The sequence below is a fragment of the Nomascus leucogenys genome, chromosome 25 (assembly GCF_006542625.1).
Source record: "Nomascus leucogenys isolate Asia chromosome 25, Asia_NLE_v1, whole genome shotgun sequence".
In the NCBI taxonomy this organism is placed as follows: Eukaryota; Metazoa; Chordata; class Mammalia; order Primates; family Hylobatidae; genus Nomascus; species Nomascus leucogenys.
Window position 1 is genome coordinate 30,076,847 of NC_044405.1, and position 25,227 is coordinate 30,102,073.

The 25,227-nt window shown below is 52.1% G+C and overlaps 1 protein-coding gene and 1 long non-coding RNA gene across 2 annotated transcripts; one reads left to right on the forward strand and one right to left on the reverse strand.

The window, feature by feature from the left end:
• Positions 1 to 385: 385 nt before the first annotated feature.
• POFUT2 (protein O-fucosyltransferase 2) lies at positions 386 to 22,206 on the reverse strand. The gene is made up of 9 exons (XM_030806171.1): positions 22,040 to 22,206; positions 20,016 to 20,266; positions 17,855 to 17,999; positions 16,841 to 16,951; positions 12,779 to 12,845; positions 11,686 to 11,811; positions 4,503 to 4,683; positions 4,107 to 4,230; positions 386 to 2,131 (listed from the first exon to the last, which is right to left on the reverse strand). Exons 1-9 carry the CDS (start codon positions 22,168 to 22,170, stop codon positions 1,978 to 1,980), a joined length of 1,290 nt encoding a protein of 429 aa, XP_030662031.1. The 5' UTR covers positions 22,171 to 22,206; the 3' UTR covers positions 386 to 1,977.
• Positions 22,207 to 22,714: 508 nt separating this feature from the next.
• LOC105738745 lies at positions 22,715 to 24,943 on the forward strand. Its single transcript, XR_004028581.1, has 2 exons — positions 22,715 to 24,247; positions 24,799 to 24,943. It is a non-coding gene; the product is annotated as an uncharacterized LOC105738745 (long non-coding RNA).
• The last annotated feature ends 284 nt before the right edge of the window (positions 24,944 to 25,227 follow it).

Here is a 25,227-nt window from a genome sequence, read left to right on the forward strand (position 1 = left end):
CACCAAACTCACAAAGGCCATACTGCCATCTCCTATGTGCCTAAAAACCTGGCAGTTTTCAAACTTTTACAGCTGAGGGATTCTTTCCCCAAAGAGGCCTCCCAGCAGCCTAATGAACAGAGGAGGGCTGGTTGCTGTTGATGATGACGAGGCCTTGCAGGGCCCCTTGAGCAGACCCAGGCCACACTGGGGGCCCAGGGGCTCTGCAGAACTGGTGTCCTGACGTAGACGCCACAGCACTCACAGGCCAGCAGGAGCGGCCCCTACCCTGTTCCTCCATGCCTGGTCACCATGGTCACCATCCGCTTTCTGGGAGATCTGAAAAGGTTCTTCCACCTTCTGCTGTGTGGCAGGAAATGAGTCTAATGAGTCTACACTCCACAGCTACCAGCTACCATAAAGCAGTTTATTTCTCTTAAAAAGGAAGGTACATGGTCACAGTCGAAAATGTTTTATACAGCTCTCAGCCTGGAAAATGCAACTGATGAAAAAGGCACTGTTTCTAGAACAAATGGAAAAAAGAATAAATATGTCATCATTTACCCTGCACAGCTTTGAGTAACACCATAGGACCCTGTCACACGTTCAGGGTCAATTTTAAAAGCTTGAGAAGACACAGCAAGGTGATGTCCTAGATTAGCCAGGCTCCGAAGGGAAGAGCTGTCTGTCCCTCCTCACTGTCATCTCTGTCCCACAAGTGTCCATGTCACTGTTCCTCTAGCAGATGTGGAAAGTGGCTGGTCAGTGAGGACTCGGCCCCCACCAGCCTGACTGAGGGTCACACGACACCATGGTGGGAAGTCACAAAGGGTGACGGGCCAAGAGGGCGAGGGAGGGCTCCCTGACCCTGAGGACCCCTGAGGCACTGCTGCACCTTCCACGGATTCTGTGTCCAGCATTGCCCTCTTTGCAGATGCCCCTCGTGGTGGTGGCACAAAGACCTAAAAATGATTTCTATAAAATGGGTACGAGGAGCTCCCTGATAAAGCAGCTCATCCTAGACAGCCTTTTGTAGTTAGTGTAACTGTCCTTCCTCATTTCTAGTTCTCAATAGCGAATGGTAGACCTGGAGGTCCCATGTGCACCTGCCAGCCAGGGTGAGAGAGGGGCAGTCAGGGCAAGGGCGGGGCAGCCAGCCGGGCGAGGGCAGGGACGGCCAGCCGGAGAGAGGGACGGGCAGTTGGGGCGAGGGCGGGGCAGCCAGCCGGGGCGAGGGCGGGGCGGCCAGCCGGGCCTGGTGTGCAGAGTGGAGCTGCAAGTTTCCTATAGACAATCCACTGAGTGCCCCAGAGACGTCACTGAAAAACTTGCCAGCACTCTGATGTGCCAACAGTAGGGCCTGAACTGTCATCCCTCCACGGGGCTCCCTGAGGCCTCAGGCCCTTCCCTTTGCAGCGTAGGTCTGCCCTGCACGCATCCCAGGAGGAAACACACAGGCAGCCTCCTGCTGCGTGGAAGGCAACGGAGGGATTCATGAGGCCCCTGGTCGCTCTGCAGACATTTAAAATGACGCTTCTCCTTGCACCAGCTCCCAGGGAAATGTCAGCCCATGTCCACCTGACGGAGGGCAGCTCACCCGCCTACACCTATCCTCAATGCGCTTAAAATATGAAGACATGAAAGGTGGCTGGAAAGGCCGGAGCTGGAGCCTGACAAACACTCCTGCTTCTGGGTCACCACGCGGGCCCTGCTGGCAACCGAGCTGTGGGTTCACAGACGCTGCCTGAAAAAAACCGCCGCCCCCGAGAGCAGCGGAGCCTCTTCATCAGCCATGGCGGCTGGAAACGCCGAGGACGGAGCACAGCTCTAGACGCGTTGCACCTCTAGACGCGTGGGGCCTCTTCTGGGCCTGGGACCCTGCGAGGGACGGTCCTGTCCGTCCAGCTCCTGGCTGGCAGTAGACGGTGACTCCACGGTGACAGAACCTGCATCCACCTGCGCCAGTCGGGTCCGGGGAGCGGCCCCGGAGGAGCCTTCTCAGTAGGTGATCTTCCAGTGGGTGGGCTGTTCACACGCCTTCTCTTGGTCTCCGCAGAACCTGTTGTACGTCGTCTTGGGGTCCAATCCCAGGATTTCTCTTTCCTCATGAATCCGAAAAGAAAATGTTGAGACTGAGGTGCCGATAAAAAACCTGCAAAGGATCACGGAGGTTCCGGAGTCAGGGAGAACCGAAAGGAGCAGGTGAGTGAAATGAGTTCCACAGTTACATGGAACCGACACAGCCGCCCCCCGAGCACCCGCCAGCCGGCCACCCCCTTGCTGGCACCCCTCGCTCAGATGCCCTCGACATCTGCACCCTGAGGGGCTCTGCCTGGTGCTGCAGCCACATCCACACCCCACGGTCAGCAGCCGCCACGCTGCTGCCCCGCCGCATGCCCCCCGGGAGCCCTCCTCTCTGTCACCAAATCCCAGGCCAGGCACGCCAGTGCAGGTCAGATACCTCCTGGGGGTCACACGGTGAACAATGAGAGATTCCTACTAATCACGACACCGTCTAGCCAGGGCATAGGGGTCCTTATCCTGAGGCACAGCAGACATCACGGAGGTCAAGGCCTCCTCCACACACACGCTGCATGGGCTGGTGGGGACACCCTTCTCCAGGGGTTTCTCCAGACCTCGGGTCAGTGGCCTGCCCATTCCTCTGGCTCCTACGCACTTGGTCTCTGGCTCTCCAGTGGCACTTCATGGACTTCATGAACAAGCAAACCCCAGAGATGTTTCCAGAGCAAACGTGACATGCACAGCACTGTACACAGAGCCACAAGGCCAGCAGGCCACACAGGCCTGTATGCTGCTGGGTGGGGGCAGCACTGGTGGGGAGACCCTCACCACCCCACACACAGGGGCCTGCCAGAGCAGGCCGCGCCGGCCCGGAGGCAGAGCAGCTTCAGTGGGCTGGGCCGAGCGCTTTGCGCAGCTGAGGGCGGGCAGGAGACTGAGAGCTCAGTCCGAAGCCTCCCCACAGCAGGCTTCCTGGGCTGTGGAGACAGCACCGCCAAGGTCGCAGTCAAAATCCCAAGGCCACACCTGAGAAGCAGGGGCGAGCTCGTGACTGGGCTCCTGCACACCTCCGCTCTGACCTAAGAAGTCAGCACTGCATCCTGTCTGCTTAACAGGGAAGGGACCCACGCCCTGCAGACAGCATCATCCGGAGCCTCTGTGGGTCTTATACACAATGCCCGGAACACCACAGGAAATAGCAGGTGTGTGAAGAGGCACCAGCTTAGGGCGCTCAACATTCCTCGGGCAGGAGAGAGACAGACTAATCCACAGAGACGCACGCGCATGCACAGTGCTAACCACGGGGAAGATCATTCCCTCTACTTTCATTTTCCATTTAACTCAAACTGTTTCACCCTAAACCCAACCTTCGTCTCCTATGCAGATGGGCAGACAGGTCTTTGGAGGAACAGAGGCCGAGGCCTACCTCCCACAGCAACCCCAGAGGAATGACTGCACGCAGGGCCCACGCTCCCGGCCTCGGGGACGCTCACGGCAGCCCCACGGGAACGATCGCACGAGGGCCCACGCTCCCGGCCTCGGGGACGCTCACGGCAGCCCCACGAGAACGATCGCACAGGGCCCACGCTCCCGGCCTCGGGGACGCTCACGGCAGCCCCACGGGAACGATCGCACGAGGGCCCACGCTCCCGGCCTCGGGGACGCTCACGGCAGCCCCACGGGAACGATCGCACGAGGGCCCACGCTCCTGGCCTCGGGGACGCTCACGGATGCTCAACAACACACACAGCACCAAGGACGCACCCAAGCCCAGGGCATGGGCAACTCTCAGGGCAGGGGGCAGACGGGCAGAAACTGGGAATGACGGGAAAATGAGATGAGGTTCTGAGACGAGGCCAGCTATGCCAACAGCCTGCTATGGAGGAATTGTGTGTGTGAGAACTAAAGGGGCAAGATGAACAATTAACTTCACCCAGGGAAACACTGAACCAGATGCTACAGGAGACTCGGACGAGGAGGCAAACAGTATGGAAATGACCACTGTGAACACAGGCGACCATCTGCTCTGACCCAAGTACTTGGGATGAAGGACCTTTTGAAAGCCACCTGACCCGCTCTCGGCCGACAGTGAAGTGGGCAGGCACCTGGCATGTGAGCAGATCCACTGGTCAATAATCGCAACGCCTCCATCCTTGTAGAGCTCCAGCTCCTCCCACGTGGGTTCAAACCTCACCATCTCGGGTAACAGCTTTTTTAGCTCTTCATATTCTGCAAAGTAGAAGGAGAGACCTTTTGAACTGGGATCCTCCGGTAAGGACAGATACGTGTCTCTTTAGCAGAAACTCATGCGTACTTGGCTTCTGGTTAATTCGTTAGGAACTGGCTCCAAAGGTGCAGACACACAATTCAGCTTCACCCTCCCAGGAATTACAGTTGAAGATCATGCAGATCTTCATGGATCTGGGTAGTTCTAGGTCTACCCAGAACAGAACCAGGGATCAAGAAGGAAGGAAAGAAACGAAAACATTGACGCTCCATACCCTTTCTGACGGCATCTGTGGCCACAAACACCTTTTCCAGCTGGTGGATCTTCATGAGGCTGCGGATCTTCCTCACGGCCCCTTCCAGACTGGGCACATCCTCTCTGTGACCCCAGATAAAATCTTTTCTTCTCAGGTGGACTCCCAGGTAGGGGCCCCCTAGCGCTGAGCCCAGCTTGACCTAGCAAAGAACCACAAGGAAATGCAGAAACTGACAGGCGGGCTCGGGGCTCATCCTGGGCACCGGGTGGGACTTGAGATGCAGAAGGATGACCATTTCCATATGGCCTCCTCCATGGGGTGGCCTCCAGGAATGTCTAAGGGATTCAGGTGGAATCTCGGGGGCAACGAGATGTCTTTCTAAGAAGACAGTGAAGCAGTATTAATTACCAGAGATCATTTTATCTGAGGTAAGGAAAAATATTTACAAAGAGAACAGCATGTGGAGGCTCACGCTGTGAACTTTTGCTCCGAGAACCACCGCAGGGACGTGCCAGAAAGAGTTCACGGATCCTGTGGACAAAGCAGCTCACAGCTGCAAACTCCCCGGGAGCCAGAACGCTCTGCTGCCCTCTTGACAGCGCCACCTCCTGGCTGGAGGCCACCAACGCAAACGGTTACAGCAAATTCTAACAACAACCCTGCTCCAAGGAAGGAGAAAGCAACAGCTAATTCCACCACCTGCAACATCCTGGCTGTCCACAGGTCCCAAGTCTGTCCACATGACAACTTCACTGCAGCATAACCAGCATTCGAGAAAGCCAGTGCACTCAACAAAACTACAACCAAGGAGCCCCCCAGAGTCCACTTCACTCCCCCGTCACCTCCAGCAGAGCAGGTGCTGGTACCCACGGCTGGGAGACCTGAAGACGGGTCACATCACAGGACTCTCCGGAGACATTCCCCAACACCATCCCAGGGCCTGGTGGCCCCACTGGGTGGCTAGACCCAGAAGAGCAATAATAATCACTGCAGCCCAGCTCTCAGGGAGCCCCATCCCTAGGGGAAGGGGAAGAGCACCACAGAGCACCCTGTGGAATGAAAGAATCTGAACAGCAGCCCGTGAGTTCCAGATCTTTCCACTGAAGTAGTCTGCCCAAATAAGGAGGCGGCAGAAAAGCAATTGTGATAATATGACAAAACAAGGTTCTATAGTACCCCCAAAAGATCATAGTAGCTCCCCAGCAATGGATCCAAACCAAGAAGAAATCTCTGAATTGCCAGATAAAGAATTCCAAAGGTGGATTATTAATCTACTCAAGAACATACCAGACAAAGGTGAAAACCAACTTAAAGAAATTAAAAAAAAAAATACACAATATGGATGAAAAATGCTCCAGATAAATAGGTATCATAAAGAAAAAACAATTGCAACTTACGGAAAAGAAAGACACACTTAAAGAAACGAAATACACTGGAAAGTTTCAATAATAGACTAGAACAGGAGAAGAAAGAGCTTCAGACCTCGAAGACAAGGTTTTCAAATTAGCCCAATCCAACAAACAAGAAGAAAAAAGAATAGTAAAAAAAAATGAACAAAGCCTCCAAGAAATTTGGAATTATGTTAAACAAGCAAACCTAAGGATAATTGGTGTTCCTGAGGAAGAAGAGTAATCTAAAAGTTTGGAAAACTTATTTGAGGGAATAATTGTGGAAAACTTACCTGGTCTTGCTAGAGATCTAGACATCCAAATACAGGAAGCTCAAAGAATACCTGGGCAATTCATTACAAAAAGATCATCTCCTAGGCACATAGTCATCAGGTTATCTAAAGTCAAGATGAAGGAAAGAATCTTAAGAGCTGTGAGCCAAAAGCACCAGGTAACCTATAAAGAAAAACCTATCAGATTCACAGCAGATTTCTCAGCAGAAACCCCACAGTCTAGAAGGGACTGGGGTCCTATCTTCAGCCTCCACAAACAAAGTAATTATCAGCCAAGAATTTTATATCCAGCAAAACTAAGCTTCATAAATGAAGGGGAGATCATCTTTTTCAGACAAACAAATGCTGAGAGAATTCACCACTACCAAAGCCAGCTCTACAAGAAATGTTAAAGAAGTTCTAAATCTTGAAATAAAACCTCAAAATACGCCAAAATAGAACCTCCTTAAAGCATAAATCTCACAGGGCATATAAAACAACGCAATGAAGAAGAAAGAAAACAGTATTCAGGCAGCAACTAGTATGATGAATAGAATATAGTACCTCACACCTCAATACCAAAGTTGAATGTAAATGGCTTAGAGGCTCCACTTAAAAGAAACAGAATGGCAGAATGGATAAAAATCCACCTGAAAGCTGTGAGGCAAAAGTCTTCAAGAGACTGACCTAACACATAAGGACTCACACAAACTTAAGGTAAAAGGGTGGAGAAAGATACTCCATGCAAATGGACATCAAAAGCGAGCAGAGTAGTATTCTTATATCGGACAAAACAGACTTTAAAGCAACAACAGTTAAAAAAGATGGAGGAACATTATATAATAATAAAAGGATCAGTCCAACGGGAGAATGTCACAATCCTAAATATACATGCACCTAACACTGGAGGTACCAAATTTATAAAACAGTTACTACTAGACCTAAAAAATGAGATAGACAGCAACACGACATAAGTGGGGACTTCAATACTCCACTGACAGCACTAGACAGGTCATCAAGACAGAAAGCCAACAAAGAAACAATGGCCTCAAACTATATCCTGGAACAAGTGGACTAAGATATTTACAGAACGTTCTATGCAACAGCTGCAGAATATACATTCTGTTCATCAGCATATGGAACGTTATCCAAGATAAACCATATGACTGGCCACAAAACAAGACTCAATAAATTTAAGAAAATCAAAATTATGTCAAGTACCCTCTCAGACCACAGTGGAGTAAAACTGGAAATTAAATCCAAAAGGAACCCTCAAAACTATACAAACACATGGAAATTAAATAATCTGTTCCTGATCTTTGGGTCAACAATGAAATTAAGAAGGAAATTTAAAAATTCTTTGAACTGAACAATAACACTGACACAACTTATCAAAACCCCTGGGACACAGCAAAAGTGGTGCCAAGAGGAAAATTCACAGCATTAAATGCTTACATCAAAAAATCTGAAAGAGCACAGACAATCTAAGGTCATACCTCAAGGAATGAGAGAAACAAGAACAAACCAAACCCAAACCCAGCAGAAGAAAAGAACCAAGATGAGGGCAGAACTAAATGAAATTGAAATGAACAAACAAAAAAATACAGAAGTTAAATGAAACAATAAGCTGGTTCTTTGAAAAGATAGACAACATTGATGGACCATTAGTGAGATTAACGAAGAAGAGAGAAGATCCAAATAAGCTGAATTAGAAACAAAACGGGAGATATTACAATCGATACCACAGAAACACAAATAATCATCCAAGGCTACTATGAACACTTTTATGCGCACAAACTGGAAAACCAAGAGGATAAATTCCTGGAAATATACAACCCTTCTAGATATAAACCAGGAAGAAATATAAACTCTGAACAGACCAATAACAAGTAGTGAGATTGAGACAGTCATTTAAAAATTGCCAACAAAAAAAGTCCAGGACTCAATGGATTCACAGCTGAAATCAGACACTGAAAGAAGTGGTACCAATTCTACTGAAACTATTCCAAAAGACAGAGAAAGAGGGAATCCTCCCTAAATCAACAGACCAATATCCCTGATGAACACAGATGCAAAAATCCTCAACAAAATACTAGCTAACCGAATCCAACAACATATCAAAAAGATAACACACCATGATCAAATGGGTATCATACCAGGGATGCAGGGACGGTTTAACATATGCAAGTCAACAAATGTGACACACCACCTAAACAGCACTAAAAACAAAAATCATATGATCATTTCAATAAATGCAGAAGAGGCATTTGACAAAATCCGGCATCGCTTTAAGAGTAAAACCCTCAGCAAAGGTGGCATAGAAGGGACATACCTCAAGGTAATAAAAGTCATCTATGACAAATTCAAAGCCAACATTATACTGAACGGGGAAAAGTTGAAAGCATTCACCCTGAAAACTGGAGCAAGACAAGGATGCCCACTCTCACCACTTCTATTCAACATAGTACTGGAAGTCCTAGTCAGGGCAGACAAGAGAAAGAAATAAAGGGCATCCAAATCAGTAAAGAGGAAGTCAAACTGTCACTGTTCACTGATGATATAATCGTATACCTAGGAAACCCTAAAGACTCATCCAAGAAGCTCCCAGATCTGATAAAAGAATTCAGTAGTTTCAGGACACAAAATCAATGTACACAAGTCAGTAGCACTGCTATACACCAACAACCACCAAGCTGAGAATCAAACCAAGAACTCAACTCCTTTTACAACAGCTGCAAAAAAACAAACAAAAACAACAACCAAAAAACCCCACAAAGCTTGATCTCTACAAGGAAAATTACAAAACGCTGCTGAAAGAATTCATAGACAACACAAACTAATGGAAACACATCCCATGCTCATGGATGGGTAGAATCAATATTATGAAAATGACCATACTACAAAAGCAATCTATCAGTGCAATTCCCATCAAAATGCCATCATCATTCTTCACAGAACTAGAAAAAACAAAATCCTAAAATTCATATGGAGCCAAAACAGAGCCTACATAGCCAATGCAAGACTACTAAGCAAAAAGTACAAATCTGGAAGTAGACAATACTCAACTTCAAACTATCCTACAAGGCTATAGTTACCAAAACAGCATGGTACTGCTATAAAAATAGGTACCTAGACCAGTGGAGCAGAATAGAGAACCCAGAAATAAAGCCAAATACTTACAGACAACTGATCTTCAACAAAGCAAACAAAAACAAAGTGGGGAAAGGACATTCTATTCAAAAATGGTGTGGGGATAATTGGCAGCCCACATGTAGAAGAATGAAACTGGATCCTCATCATCAACTCAAGGTGGATTAAAGACTTAAATCTAAGACCTGAAAATCATAAAAATTCTAGACGATAACATCAGAAAAACTCTTCTAGGCATTGGCTTAGGCAAAGAGTTCCTGACCAAGAACCCAAAAGCAAATGCAACAAAAACAAACATTGATAGGACATAATTAAACTAAAAAGCTTCTGCACAGCAAAAGAAATAATCAGCGAACAGCTCCCAGAGTGGGAGGAAATACTTGCACACTTTGCATCCGACCAAGGATTAATATCCAGAATCTACAAGGAAATGAAACAAATCAGCATGAAAAAACAAATAATCCCATCAAAACATAGGCTAGGGACAGGAATAGACAATTCTCAAGATACACAAATGGCCAACAAACATATGAAAACATGCTTAAGCTCACTAATGATCAGGGAAATGGAAATGAAAACCACAATAGGATACTACCTTACTCCTGCAAGAATGGCCATAATTTAAAAACCCAAAAATAATGGATGTCGGCACGGATGTGGTGAAAGGGATACTGTGACACTCCTGATGGGAATGTCAACTGGTACAACCACTATGGAAAACAGTGTGGAGATTCCTTAAAGAACTAAAAGTAGATCCACCATTTGATCCAGCAATCCCACTGCCGGGTATCTACCCAGAGGAAAAGAAGTTACTATATGAAAAAGACACTTGCACATGCATGTTTATAGCAGCAAAATCCACAGCTGCAAAAACATGGAACCGGCCTGAATGCCCACGGACCAATGAGTGGATAAAGAAAATGTGGTATATATGGTTCCAGCCATAACAGGGAACGAAATGAATGCATTTGCAGCAACCTGGATGGAGCTGGAGACCATTATTCTAAGTGAAGTAACTCAGGAATGGAAAACCAAATATTGTATGTTCTCACGGGAACTAAGCTATGAGGATGCAAAGGCATGAGAATGACACAATGGACTTTGGGGACTCAAGGGGAAGAGTGGAGGGGGTGAGGGATAAAAGACTACACATTGGGGACAGTGTACACTGCTCGGGTGATGGGTGTACTAAAATCTCAGAAAACTACCACTTTATCCATGTAACTAAACACCACCTGCTCCCCAAAAACGATTAAGGCTAAAAAAAAAAATGATAAAATAAGCCAGGCACGGTGGCTCACACCTGTAATCCCAGCACTCTGGGAGGCCAAGGCGGGTGGATTATTTGAGGTCAGGAGTTTGAGACCAGCCTGGCCAACATGGGAAAATCCTGTCTATACTCAAAATACAAAAATTAGCCGGGTGCGGTGGCACGTGCCTGTAATCCCAGCTACTCGGGAGGCTGAGGCAGGAGAATTGCTTGAACCCGGAAGGCAGAAGTTGCAGTAAGCCAAGATCGTGTCACTGCACTCCAGCCTGGGCGACAGAGTGAGACTGTCTCAAAACAACAACAACAAAAAAAACAAATTAATTAAATAAAATTAAAAATAAAATTTAAAAGAATGAAAAAATAAAAACCACTGAAAAGAAATACAGGTGGGATAAAAATGAAAAAATCTTCTATATTTCTTCCCCAGTAAAAACTGTCCAAGTAACTTAATTATTGGTGGAACAATGAATGCTATTCCACTTGGAAATAGCTCAAATACCCCATAAAGAACAAGCAAGTAAAATGGCACTTCCATGAAAGTTTTGTTTAAAAAACACTAAAAACAGACACTGAACATGCTTAAAAACAATATCAAGTTGAAAAAGCAACACATTTGTTGAAATTATATCACAGAAAAACCCAAACTTTCAGAAAACACTTAAAAATATATACATAGAATAAAAAAAGGATGATTCTAGACCAAAATAGCACTGATAGTGCTTTTGGGCAAGTCCAGGTGAACGCTGCTTTTTTCTCTTTATCAATCAAAAGGGAAAAAGGCCGAACGTGCCTCTGACCACCTCGAGCTCCTACTTCCGCGCTCCTGGCCTCGCCGCGCTCTGAGAACACCTTTGAGTCTGCTGGGCCTGCCATGACTGCCCGGGATACTAAAGGTAAACCAGGCCGAGTGACTCCCTGAGTCTGCACATGACGAGGGCTCCAGGGTCCCGGTGCTTCCCGAGAGCAGGTGATTACCGTGACTGACATTCCAGAGGGGCGCCGAGGCATCCACGCCCACAGACACGCCAACCCTGCCGTGACTTTACATTGAAGGCCTGAGTTTTTGGGCATCTCCAGGGAGACTTTACCTTTTCTCTAATTAACAAAAGGGAGGGGGCTACCTTCATCTTCGTCCAGTCCTCCTGGAAGGGAATCCTGTCTGCGTCGTCCGTGGAGTTGAGGTGTCTGCTCCTGAACTCGTCTCCCACCTCCCGCAGGTGCCTGGCAAACACCATGCTGCGACGGGTCTGCGGAAACGGCGACGGCTCGGCTGAGAACACGCCTGCCCACCACGCAGCCCTCCCGGAGCGGATTCTCCCGTCGCTGCCACCGCCCACCCCCACAGCTGGAACAAGCCCCTCGGACACGTCCCTCATCGACGGTTGCCCGGGAAGCAGCGCCGTCCACGGTGGAGGCTCTCGGAGGGTGTCCTGCATGAAGCCAACGCAGGGCTTGCCCCCCACCCTGCCGGCTCTGCCAGCGCCGCCATGGGAAGCTGCGGCACACACTGGGCTCAGCTGGCCGTTGCCCCTGGCTGGCACAACTGTGTGCAGCTCCTTCCCCTCAGTCTCTCCCCAACTCGACTTCTAGCTTACTCGGTTAGCACGTCCTGCTTTTGCCAAACGGGGCGGGACTGACCTGCACAAAGTCCCACGTGAGCAGGGACTGTGTCTCCTGCAGGCAGGTTCCGGCTTTACAAGCTGCTGCCCTGGTGAACATGTCAGCAGGCCTGCTGTGTCCACAGGAGGGGGCAGCCGCTTCCCGCCCTCTGCTCCCACTCACTCACAGAACCAGGGGTGGCTATGGAAAGTCAGCCCATCAACATGGAAATCAACGCCAACGGAAAAGACCCGCTGCAGAAAATAGTCCCACCTTTCACAAAGCTAAAGAGAGGAGAAAGGAAGGATCTACGTTCCAGCCACTGACGGAGTCACTGACTCGGGGGCTGACTCCAGGGGGCCGCCACCGCATTCAAGGCCTGTGCCATCAGAGGGGAGAGCTGGGTGGCCCTGCAGGCTCCCGAGGACCTGGCTCTGCAGCCACATGAGACTCAGGGGTGGCGCAGAGTCACTGCAGTTGCCCAAATCCATGGCTTAAAATTATGATTTTAATCAGCAAGGTTCAAAAAGAGCTGTCGACTGTTTTAAATTTTCAAAAACTAAATAACGGGCAACATACACTAATTTAGAAAGATGCTCCCGAGGAAACACTCACATCCCAGTATTCTTTCCCTCCATAGTGGTCATGAAGTAGGTTCTCGGCTCTGTCTAACATCACGGACCTATTTTTAAACAACAGAAGAATAAACAGTTATGAGTTAAGGATGATGACATTCACACTCTCAGAGCACAAACTGGGAGAACCCTGGGCCGAGGAAGCAGAGACCAAGTCTCTGAGGGACACTAACCAGGGCGGTTATGGCTGAGACACAGGCAGGCTGCCGTCTGGCCTCCACACCACAGTTCTGAGAGGGCTTTAATGCCTACTGTCAACTGAGAGAATGACATCAGAGAAAAGTATCTCCTAATTTGAGGAGTGTATTTGATGGTGGGCAAAAGGCTTGGAATCCAGGATCCACCAACGGCTATGGCAAGCTGCAGGTGTGCCTGAAGAGGGGAGGGTGGGGGAAGCTTTTCTTTGGCAAAAAGAAGAGGTTACATAAGCTGCTCGGAAACAAATTCACTGACTCGAGCTCAAAGCCAGAGCTGCATCTGTTCCGTGGTAGAGACGCCATTCCTGGGCAGGCATTCTTTCGACAGCGTCTCATCCGAATTACTGCAGCCCTTGTCCAGTAGCAAACCTACTCCCAGGAATACCTGCATATGACTGAAACGGCGGCTGTGAAAGTTGAGGTGCGTGAATCATGTGAGGAACGTCCTGGGCTTATTTCAGACAGCCCTCCAGCTGGCCTTTATCTCAGACTCGCAGGCAGGTGCCTCCTCCTCAGTGCCTGCCTTGCTCCAGTTTGGGTCTGACAAGTCATCCTGGTGCCTGTGACTGTCACGTTACCTAATTCCACGTGGGAAGTGCCTCTCCTATTCCAGCCACTGAGCCAACCGTCTCAGCAAACTCCCCAGGGCTCTCGATGCAAAATAAAAACGAAACACACAAAATGGATCATGAGCAAACAGACCTGAATATTGGGGTGGTAAAGTTGGAATACAAAAACCCAGAAATGTTTAAGGAAAAATAAAAATTTTAATTTTGGCCGGGCGCAGTGGCTCACGCCTCTAATCCCAGCACTTTGGGAGGCCAAAGTGGGCGGATCACGAGGTCAGGCAATTGAGCATCCTGGCTAATACGGTGAAACCGTGTCTCTACTAAAAATACAAAAAAATTAGCCAGGCGTGGCGGCACATGCTAAAAGTAGTCCCAGCTACTTGGGAGGCTGAGACAGGAGAATCGCTTGAACCCGGGAGACAGAGGTTGCAGTGAGCCAAGATAGCGCCACTGCACTCCAGCCTGGGCGACAGAGCAAAACTCAGTCTCAAAAAAACAAAAAACAAACAAACAAACATTTAATCTCTACAGAGAAAAAATGAGCAACATATCTAAGTTGGCATTTTATAGAATAACATTTCAAAAGGCTTTTAAAGTGTAGTTGTACTGAAATCAAAGAAACACAAACGAACACGGCAAGGATTCCACACTTCGCTACTGGATCCACACAGACGGAAGCTCTCGGCCCTCATGGCTGCCTGGGAACCAGCTGTGCACGGCCACTTCGGGGACTCTGAGGACTGCACCAAGGGCACACCCAGCCATCCTCTTCTGGGTGGCATCCTACAGTTTTACGCCCTCATGGTTCACACAAAGACTCTTCTACAGAAACCTGGAAACAACCAAAAGCCACATTGTCTTCCATCTGTACAGAGACGGCTGCAAAAGAACGAGGTGATGTCCACGTGTTGTAATACCCAGGTGAGTGGCTGGGTGGGAAGAAAGGGCAAACTGAAAACCGCATGGAGAGCGCACGGGTGGTGATTCCACGTGTATTTCAAAAGATGGCCGCATGCACAGGTGGCGATGTGAGGCGATTTCTGGAAAGATGGGCATAGCTGGATTCAGTGGGTGCCTCCGGCCCTGCTTCTAATGCCGTTTTAAGGGCTTTTTATGAAATGCAATACTGCACTTCAAGACGCACATTCCGCACAGGCACGGGTAGACAAACTGCTCCAAAATGAACACGGTGCAGCCCCCACCCGGGTGGAGGAACAAGGAGGAACAAAGCGCTTCACACACTTGCTCTGCCCCGTCCTCAGGAGCCTCCCTGGCATCCTCCCATCTCTCCCTCTGATGCACAGGACTGTCTTTAACCTTCATGCACATGGAACATGACTACACTGATCTTTTTATTCTTTTTTTTTTTACTGGGCATTGTATCTTGATTTGTCTTTGTTGAACACGGCAGCAGTCTGCCCATCTTCAGTTATGGATCTACCACACTCTATCCAGTGCGCGGCTGAGGGGTGCATGTGTTTTCCTGGTCTGGGGAGGCCATGAACGTTCCTGGCGGGGTCTGCGGGTGCATGTCCTGCATTCGGGGTGCACTGGGCTCCCAGGGTTTTACCAGATTCTTCCTCCAGAAGCAGCCTTCGAGCCCCTGCAGGCCTGTCCTCCCGACGGGGGTCGGTTTCCTGAGCATGACAGCACTGGGGGCACCTGCTCGCATTAACAGCAGCTGTGCTTACTCCTGAATCGCACGGATCCCGTCTTGGACTCGCCTCACCCCAGGCTGCCCGTCCCGCACTCGCTGAGTTTCGTCTCCTGTATCCCAGAGAGTCCTTAGTTCATCAAATGCGCTGCAGGACCTCCCTCTCTGAGGCCTGTCTCCATTTTTCTAATGGACAAAAGTTCTTGATTTTAAAGTAACTGGCTTTACCAATCTTTCTTTTTTGGTGCATGCTTTTCCCATCTTGTTGAAGAAAGCTTTCTGCCCCAAGGCGGTAAGGCTCCTCTCCTGACGGCTTGATAGCTTCACCCTCCCATTAGGTTTTAACCCCCGGAAGAGACTTTCCCTGGGTGCTGGGGGCAGATAACCTCACCGCCCATCAGCCACCTCCTTTTCCACTGCGCCTTTTCCCACTGCTCCCCGGCAGAGGCGTTTCTCCTAAATCAGGACCATCTAGTTGGAGGCCCCCTCTGGGCTCAGCTCCATTCTAACCTGTAAATGTGAGTCAAAAAAACTGACTGGCAAGACTGTTCCACAGGCCCCAAACGTAGGCAGATTGGCTTCCGAAACCCGGATATTTTCATGAAATGAACCCAGTCCCAGGACAACATTAAAGCTGCATCTCAACAACCAAAACAATTCAGCCTAGTTCCCTCCACAACCTCTGAGTTCTGCCTTTCTGCAACAGCCGGGCTGGCTGAGCGGCAGACACGCGGGCCTGTGCCGGAGCCACCTGCCTTCACAAAGGCCCACAGCAGCGGAGACCGTGTGGTCCCGGCCCGCTGGGGCCAGCGGCAGCTGCTACTGACCAGGGTGATACCGAGCCAGCTGTGATGTGCAATAGGATCGTGGCTGCCACGGCCTCTAGAGGCGCACACAGGGCACGACAGCAGACAAGGCAGCCTCAACGTGGGCAAGTGCGAGGGGCACCCATGCCCTGCTATGCCCAGTCTGTGGGAGACGCTCACAGCGCCTGCTGGAGGATTCAGAAGAAGATCCAAGGGAGGTGACGGAGAGGGTCCCAGTCTGCAGCAAGTTCTAAGAACGTGGCCATCAACAATTCCCTCCAGAGTTTACGACATCAGGTACTGACTTGTCTGCAACCCCAGCCTCCTGGGTGGACCCCCGAGGCCCGGCTCACCAGGCCGGCAGCCACTTGGGGCAGACGCATGGCCAAAGGTGGCTGCACGATCCTCCCCAGACCCATGAGGCAGAAAACAGATCAAAGAGTGGGTGCTGGGTGCGGGGGGCGGGGAGGTACTGGTAAAAGCTGCCCAAGTGCTACAAATGTTGAACAGTCTCATGGTGAGCCCCCCGCCGCCCCCAGCCCAGCCCAGCCCCTCCCCGTGCACCCAGCTGGGCCAAGCCCTCACTTCTGTGCCCCTCACCCACTGTCCACATCACCCATTGCACCCACTGGGCTGTTTCACGGAGACACATGCAACCACTTCCCTAACCACCACCCCCCAGGGCCCCCAGGGTCCACTGTCTGTGAGGTGGGTGGGCCAGGGATGCAGGAGTACGGGCGGAGAGCCCCCAGCCTAGCACGCACAGAGCAGGCGCCACAGCCTCCAGGCTGCTCCCGAGGGGAGCGGGGCACTCACCGGGCTGATGTGTTTCTCAGAAGCAGGGGCGCCACGATGGAGGCTGAGCCCTGGACGGACAGACAGGAGACGTTTAGACCCCTGGTCTCCTCATAACCCCAAAACCATCCTCTGGAAAACAAAACCCAAGGCAGCCCTATCAGTTTCTTTTGTTCACGAGGAAAACAGATCAAGGCTAGACACGCACACACTGTGGCTTGCTCCTGATGAAACGTGGCTGCTTCAGGAAAACTTACTGATCGTGACTGCAGATCGTGACATTCTAGTAAAATTTTAAAAGAAGCCCACGAGTGTCTCTCAGGCTGATGGACCACTGAGGCTTTCCCCATGATGGGGCTGTCAGGATGGCCGGGGAGGCAGAGGGAGCCGGAGAGAGACAGCCCTGTGCACCTTCAGGGCCAGCCTGGCTGTGACCGTCAGCCAAGTCAACCACGCGCTTCCCAAGGGCTCACCTGCCATGTTTTAGAGCCAGCTGCCCTGGCACTGGACACATGGAGGCTGTTAACTGACAGCTTTTCCACAGGAGGCCTGGCAGTGTCAGAGCCTTTAATGGCAATCGACACTTGGGACTGACAAGACCTCCATCCCTGTGGCAACATCCAGTGCATGAGAAGACACAGGGAAAAAGGCACGTGGTCTCAGCCAGGTGTTCATCACGGCCCATTCTTGAGGTCTCAGCACAAAGGGGACCCGCCTGTCAAGGACGAGGAGCAGTGTGGGCAGCCACAAGCGCTTCCACCACGAGGGCCGCCGCAACACTGTGAGGATGCCCAGGAGGGGACGCCCAGAACCCTGCATCAGCAACCAGCATGGGCAGCGAGGGCGCTGCGGGGGAGGGGGTTGTGGCCGTGGGAGTGGGGGGTGAGGACACCGTGGTCGGGGGAAGGCGGGGTGCTGCAGGAGGGGCGGGGGTCACATGCGGTGGCAGAGAGGAGTGGGGGGGTCCCTGAGGTTGGGGGGGGGCACTGCGGGGGGGGGGGCACCTGCAGCAGGGGGAGCAGCCTCAGCAGGCACCTGTAGTACTCGTGCTTGTCCTGGGAGTACAGGAGCTGATCGATACACGGCCGCTCGTCCACCTTCTCTTCCCAGGTCCCTTCTTTCCACCCCTCTGCATAACTTTGTAGGACGTAAACCTGGTCAATGAAGGGCCCACCAGACTCTGAAAGACACCAAGAGAAGCCGGGCAGTGTGACAGCGATCAGAAGCTCACTTACGGGCAGGCATCGGCCACCAGCAGCCGACTGTTACTACTGTACACCACCCTATTCCCAAAGGGACTGTAGGAGGCTCACAAAGGCAGAGACAGGGCAGAGCACATGCCGTGAGGGTACCGGGCCGACAGCGTGCAACAGCAGCCAGCGGGGGGTGGCGTGGAGCTGGTCCCCGATTCCCCGGCCCCACCCCTGCCTGGCTGCAGCAGGCCCCATCCTCACAGGGGCCCGTGTGAGCCCATCCGGCCCTCACGCCCTGGTCCAGGCTGTTCCCCACCAGAACCACTCCCTTTGGGAGCTCACCCTCCGGCCCTCTGTGAGGCCACTGTCCCCTACCCCCTTGGTTTCCCACAGTGCTCCTCACCACCTCAGCCACCATCTACTGCACTGGCGTCCTGCCTCCCCCGGGGACAGAAGCTCAGGTGAGCAGTTGTGCCTCTTACCCACGGCCCAACCCGCACCGAGAAGGTGCCACTGCGACGCCCAAGAGCTCAGCAATTAAGATCTGCTCAAAGGCGGCAGGAACAAAGCGGGAGGGAGCACCGCGCAGGTGAAGTTCTGGTGTCCTTTTTGCTCACTCATGACTGGGGGCTAAGGGCTGCGTGGCCTAAGGGTCCGAGGCCAGAGCTGTGGGGGCTCCTTTTACGCTAGTGGGAGGTGGTGAAGATCCTGCACACTGGGCGCTGTGTTAGCCACACCAGGAGCTCACTGTGTGCAGTCTCCTGGCAGCCTTGCCCTAGGACAGGCACCCAGTTCCTTCCCCACCTCACAGGCGAGGAAACAGCTCAGCAAAGCCCCAGGCTGGTGGATGGCAGGTAAGTGTGAGACCAGCATATCTGCCTCAGAAGCTCATTACACGGGGTGTCTTCCCAGACCTTCCCAAGCACTCAGATGCCCAAGGCCCAGACCTGTCCACTTCCCTGTCAGGAAACCCACTGGTCCCAAAGGGAGGTAAGGATACCATCTTCGGGTTCCTATTACCCAGTGTTCAGACCAAGGGCTGGCTGCAGGTTAGACCAAACACCCAACCACAGCTTTCATCTTCCAGGACTCACAAGCAAATTTTAAAGTCAACTCAGGAAAGAATGCACTCTAGGAATGCTTTTTACAAGCGGCAGACTTTCCGACTTGGTATCAACAAGGATGTCAGAGGTTACTCCCTGTTGCTGCACGCCCCTAGCACTCGCAAGACTGACCCTGACACAGAAAACATTTCAGAGTGACAAGATCTAGGGTGCAACGAGAACCACATCCTTGAGAAATGACGACACGGGAGGCACACTCCTTGGCAGGGAGCAAAGGTCTCTAAGCCCCAAGAGTGGCTGTCGAGTAAGAACTCAACAGGTGCTAGAAAGCAGGAGCCTGACTCAAAACTAACTCATTCGTCTTCAAGGCCTCTCAAGTGCAGCAGCAAAGCATCACTGACTTTTAAATGTATCGCTTCCAAACAACACAACACAAAAAGCTCTAAATACCTTCATTCTAAGAAGAGCTTTAATTCTTCTCTTAAAATTAAATGAAAAGATTAAGCAACACAAAGTTAAACAAGACAGACCTTTATCCCTGGTGCTGCACTGAGACACCACAAAGTGTACTTCGCACGCAGTGCATCTTCCTTAACGTAAAACAGCCTTTCGCACAGGGAGCCGAGTCCTGTCAGTACAAGACCCAGGGGTGGCCGCTTCTTAGGGTGTAAGGGCGGCTCTAACTGAGGGGGCACAAAGCTCATCCACTTCAGGTCCATTTCCCGAGAAACATTTTGGGAAGCTCACTGCAGCGTGGGAAAGGGACTGTGCTCCTGGGTGGAGGAGGTGCTGCCACAGGCCTCAGGCAGCAGCGCTGGGCACTGGAGGATGCTGCTGAGGCTGGACGCAATCATAAGCCCAACCTGATGTCTACCTTAGAAATGACTGCCTGGCCCTAGTGAAGCAACCACGGCCTCCCAGCGTGCCACTCGGCCTCACCTGCGATGAACTGCTCATACTCGATGACGGGGATGTTTTTATTGAGACTCGGAAGATCAAAAAACTCAGACCAGGGAATCCGGACCTGGTGGATGTCAGGACTCTGCCAGTGATAGAGGCGGCCCCACGGAGGCAGGACAAGCACCCACTCCTCCGTCTTCAGCAGAGTCTTCAGGAGAGAGGCGATTCGAATATAGACATCCCTGCGCAGGTTGAAGCCTTCCGGGGGGTTGACATCATACAGAAGATACCTGAGCAGGGAGAAGGAGGACCACAAGTCTGGAATGCTGAGGTTTCCGCACGGAAAACCCAACTGCTCAGAAGTCTCAGCGCGTGGCCCGACTCTAGGCACTTACGATGGTTCCTAGTTTGCGAAGGCAGTGAGTGGCCTACCTGTTTCTCTATGACCAGCTACTTACGGAGCCTGTAAGCAGAAGCAGCAGACACGCTAACATCCTTTTAACAATTAGCAATAGTTCAACACTAAGGCCAGAGGAATCCCAGTGACTGGAACCGAAGAATCAGTACCCACATGGTTCTCAAACTGTTTGGTCTAAAGACCCCTTTACACTGGAAACAATGATTGACGGCTGGTTACGTGCACTATGTCTATTGATAGGTCCTATGTTAGACTTTAAAGCTACAAGTATTTAATTCAGCTAAAAATAATAAGCCATTACATGTTAACAAAAATCACATATTTAAATAAAAAATAAGTGTATTTTAAAAAATGAATTAGTGAGAAGAACTGTGATGATGTTCTTAATTTTTGCAAATCTCTTTTGGGTCTGGTGACAGCTGGATTCCCATACCCGTTTCTGCATTCAATCTGTTGTGACATCACACATCAAGTGGTTTCTAGGAAAACTCCACAGTGCACTCATGAGAAGTGGAAAAGGCGTATAATACGCTGGTACTACTATTAAAATGGCTATAAAAGCGCAGAGATCCCGGACACACTTTAAGATCACTGCCCTAGAGGAAGGACACAAAGCGCCCCAAGGCACAGACAGGTCTCCAAAGGCTACAGAAACCCTGTCCCTGGCGCTCTCCTTTCCCTGCTCTGCGCTGGTTTTCCAGACTCCCATCGTCGCGAGTGAAGCTGCGTGCAGCGCCCAGGCCTGCGAACGCCACGAGGGGCCGTGCGCACCTCTGCGTCCAGGCCCCTCTCGGGGACCGCTTGGAGACCCCACAGCCACAGGGCGGCCGCGAAGCTCGTCTTGGCCCTGAGAATTCACTGCGGACCGCCCGCCCGGCACTGACTCCTGGCTCCGCACACCCAGGCCGGGACCCGTGTCACTTGCAGGGGCCTCCGGGGCCCGCCCACGCTCAGCCTGAGCAACCCGGCGCCCTTCCTGGGCTCCCGAGGCTGCGCCCCCGGCCTCGCAGACGACCCCGCCTGCAGACCCGGGCCGCAGTGACGCAGCCACGACTACAGCCAACCCGCTGGCCCGACCCTGCCCCCATCCCCGGCCCCATCCCATTCCCCGCCCCATCCCACTCCCCAGGCTCCGGCCCCGCCCCTGCCCCTGCCCTGTCCCCATCCCATCCTTCCTGGCCCCGGCCACCGCCCCACCCCCATCCCATCCCTCGGGCCCCCGTTCCTGCCCCATCCCATCCCACCCCTCCTGGCCCCAGCCCCTGCCCTGCCCCCATCCCATCCCATCCCATCCCCCTGATCCCTGCCCCGCCCCCATCCCATCCCTCCTGGCCCTGCCCTGCCCCCTGCCCCCAGACCATCACCCTGGTCCCTTACTCCGCCACATTCCGTGCCCCAGAACCCTGACCCCATCCCATTCCCCTGGCCCCTGCCCCCTGACCCCACTCCATCCCATCCCTCTGGCCCCTGCCCCATAACTCCGCTCCATTCCATCTCCCTGGCCCCGGACCACCCTCCATCCCGTTGGCCTGCCCCCTGACCCCATCCCATCTCCCTGGCCCCTGACCCCGCCCCGCCTCCATCCCATCCTCTGACCCTGCCCGGCCCTGGAACGCCAGCATTGGCACCGTGGACGCGCGTTTACCGTCTGCGGGAAGCCGCCCCCGACAGAATGTCGGCCGCCGACTGTCCGGGCCAGAACTCCTGGCCGGAGGCAGAAGCCGGAGGCCAGGACGCTGCACCCAGCAGCAGGAAGACGAAGCTGAGTGCCGCCATGGCCCCGGGCGGCCACGCACTTCCGGCGGCTGCGCCCCGCCCCGGAACCACGCCCCGCCCCCGTGAAATGCGTTCCCAGTAGCCAGGGCAACGCCCAGCTCCGCCCTCCGCGCGCTTGCGTTATGTGCCATCACCGGCAAGCCGGGGCGGGAGGGGGAACTGCGCGTGCGCGGATTTTCCGCCATCCTGACCGCCGCGGCCGGAGGTTCCATTGCAGACCCGGAAGCCGTGGCTGTGGTGCGTGCCGGTGCTGTCGGGGGCGACCTGGCGCAGCCCGCGCAGGGGCTCCTGAGGGTCCGCGAGGCCGGGAGATCCGGGGGTCGGGAGGTCCAGGGGTCGGGAAGTCGGTGGACCCTGCAGGCCAGTGGGGAGGGGGCGCGAGACTGGGGGCCGGGAGGGCTGGACGGCGGGGGCGGGGCCGGGAGGGCTGACGGCTGGTGGCGCGGGGCGGGCCCGTGGGGAGGAGGCCCGGGGCTGGTAGGGGCGGGAGGGCTGGACGGTGGGGGCGGGACACGGGGGGGGGTGGTCCGTAGAAGGGGCGGGCGCCGGGTGCTCCCGCCCCTCTGGAGCTGGGGACGGGGCGGGAGCCGCGCATGAGAGCCTGGGTTTCTAGTCGGGGGGCGCCGTCGAGCTCCACACCTGCGGCCTTCTGGGTGCCCCCAACCCTGGAGCCCCGGGGAGGGGGCACCCGGGCTGAGGCCTGGCCCTCCAAAGAGCCCTGGAGGGACTGCGCTACTGAGGCGCGGGGCTCGATGGGGTGATCTGGAGACCCGCGGGGATCCGGAGCTGCCGCCCCTGCGCTGCCAACCTCCCACCCCGCCCCTTCTGCGAGGCGTTATTAAAGGTCTGGTTTCGGGAGCCAGGTGCGTGCCCGCCGCCGCCGCTCACCGCAGCCTCCAGGCAGCTCCCGCTGCTCCCTGAGGGCACCAGTATTGGCCGACCGACCTGGCTTGGGGCGCGGCGCTGGCGAACCCGGCCTTCTGAGGGGACGCCACGCTGACTCTAGTGCAGGCAGCCCCCAAAACAGTATAACTGGACAAATTTCTTGAAGGATGCCAGTTACCAAAAAAGAAAATACTAATGCTCATTATCTGTTAAATTTGAGATCAATTTGTTATCAAGTATCCTCACACAGAAAATTCCAGGCCCAGAAGGCCAAGCTGGTGAATCCTACTTAGAGAAGAAATAATAGGAATCCAGCCACTCAGACAATGGACGAGGAGGGGCCACTTCCCTGCTCGATGTATGGGCCAGCATTGCCTTGATAGCGAAGTCAGACATCACCAGACAGTAGCACCACTGACCAATGTCTTTCATGAACCAAGACACAGCATTTTAAAAAATTAGCAAATGGAATTTATATCTGCCTATTGTTTACAAAAAAGCCGAACTTTGTAAAATACTTGAAGAGATTTATTCTGAGCCAAATATGACCCATGACAAAGCCTCAGGAGGTCCTGAGAACTTGGCCCAGGGCGGTTGTTTTACTACTTGGTTTTATACGTTTCAGGGAGACATAAGACATCAGTCAGTACATGTGAGGTGTGCATTGGATTGATCCAGAAAGTCAGGACGACTCCAAGCGGAAAGACCTCCAGGTCATAGGTAGATTCAAAGATGTTTCTGATTGGCAGTTGGTTGAAAGAATTAAATTATTATCTGAAGGCCTGGAATCAATAGGAAGGAGTGTCTGGGTTAAGAGAAGGGGCTGTGGAGACCAAGGTCCTTATTATGTGGATGAAATCTCATAGGTGTCCACCCTTAGAGGCAATACATGGCAAATGTTTCCTATTCAGACCTTCACAAGGCACTAGACTCTCAGCCAGTCTCCTCAGGATCAGAAAAAGAGCTGGAAAGGGAAGGGGAGTCTACAGAATATGAATTTCCCCACAAGACACAGCTTTGCGGGGCCATTTCAAAATTTGTCAAAGAGATATATTTTGGGGTAAAATACATTGATACTTTGAGGGCCTGCTGTCACGTGATGCTATACCAGCGTCAGATCGGAACTTGGTGTCTTGCTGCTGTGGAGTCTGCTCTGTCAGTCTGGTCAGCTGCACCTGAACTCCAAAGGGAGGTGGGTATAATGAGGTATGTCCAGTCCCCATCCCTTCGTGGCCTGAACTCGTTTTTCAGGTTCTTCAGAGTACCCCTGGTGGAGATGAGGGGTCCATTCAGTGGGTTGGGGAAGCTTAGAATTTTATTTTTGGTTTACACTATGTGAAGCAAAAATTAAAATACTGTAACCCTGATAGGGTTATTTTAAAGCTGCAGGAATCAAGGCAGGTTGCCGTGGGTAGGAGGATAGGCAGGTCATGTAGCAGGACGAGCTGCGGACAAAACCCCTCAGACACCAGGTTAAGGAAGGATTTGGCTTTAGTCGGCTGGGAGCTTCGGCAGACTCGCGTCTCAAGAACCGAGCTCCCCGAAAACAGAGTTCCTGGCCCTTTTAAGGGCTTACAACTCTAAGGGGTCCACGTGAAAGGGTCGTGATAGATTGAGAGCACATGTGGTTAGAGTGGGGGGTTAATCTTTTAACCTCAGGCCTGGTCATCAGTGGCACCGGCTGGTCTTGCCACTGACTTCATCCCTGTTGTTTTTCAACTTTTACTTCATCCTTCTCTTCAGAGACAGGAGACAGTAAAAGAAATGGTCTCTCTCCTCCGTCAGAATGGAGTCCCGAGCTCCCAGAAATGCCAGGTGATGGACAAACGCTTGGGGAAAAAAAAAAAAAAGGAGACCTTAGTCGAACACAAAAGCATGAGCTTTAAAAGAAAAAACTAAGAGATAAGTCGAACTTCACCAAAAAATAAACGTTTCGGGTCTTTGAAAGACATTAAAATGAAAAGGCAAGCCATCGACGGGGAAAATATTCAGAATAATGGATCTGACAGAGGGTTGTATCTAGAATATATAAAGATATTTTAAAATCCAGTAATTTGACATAAAGATGGTAGCCAGCCTGACACACAAAGGAACCCGAATGGCCGATGGACAGAAAGGGACCCGAATGGCCGATGGACAGGAAGGGACCCGAATGGCCGATGGACAGAAAGG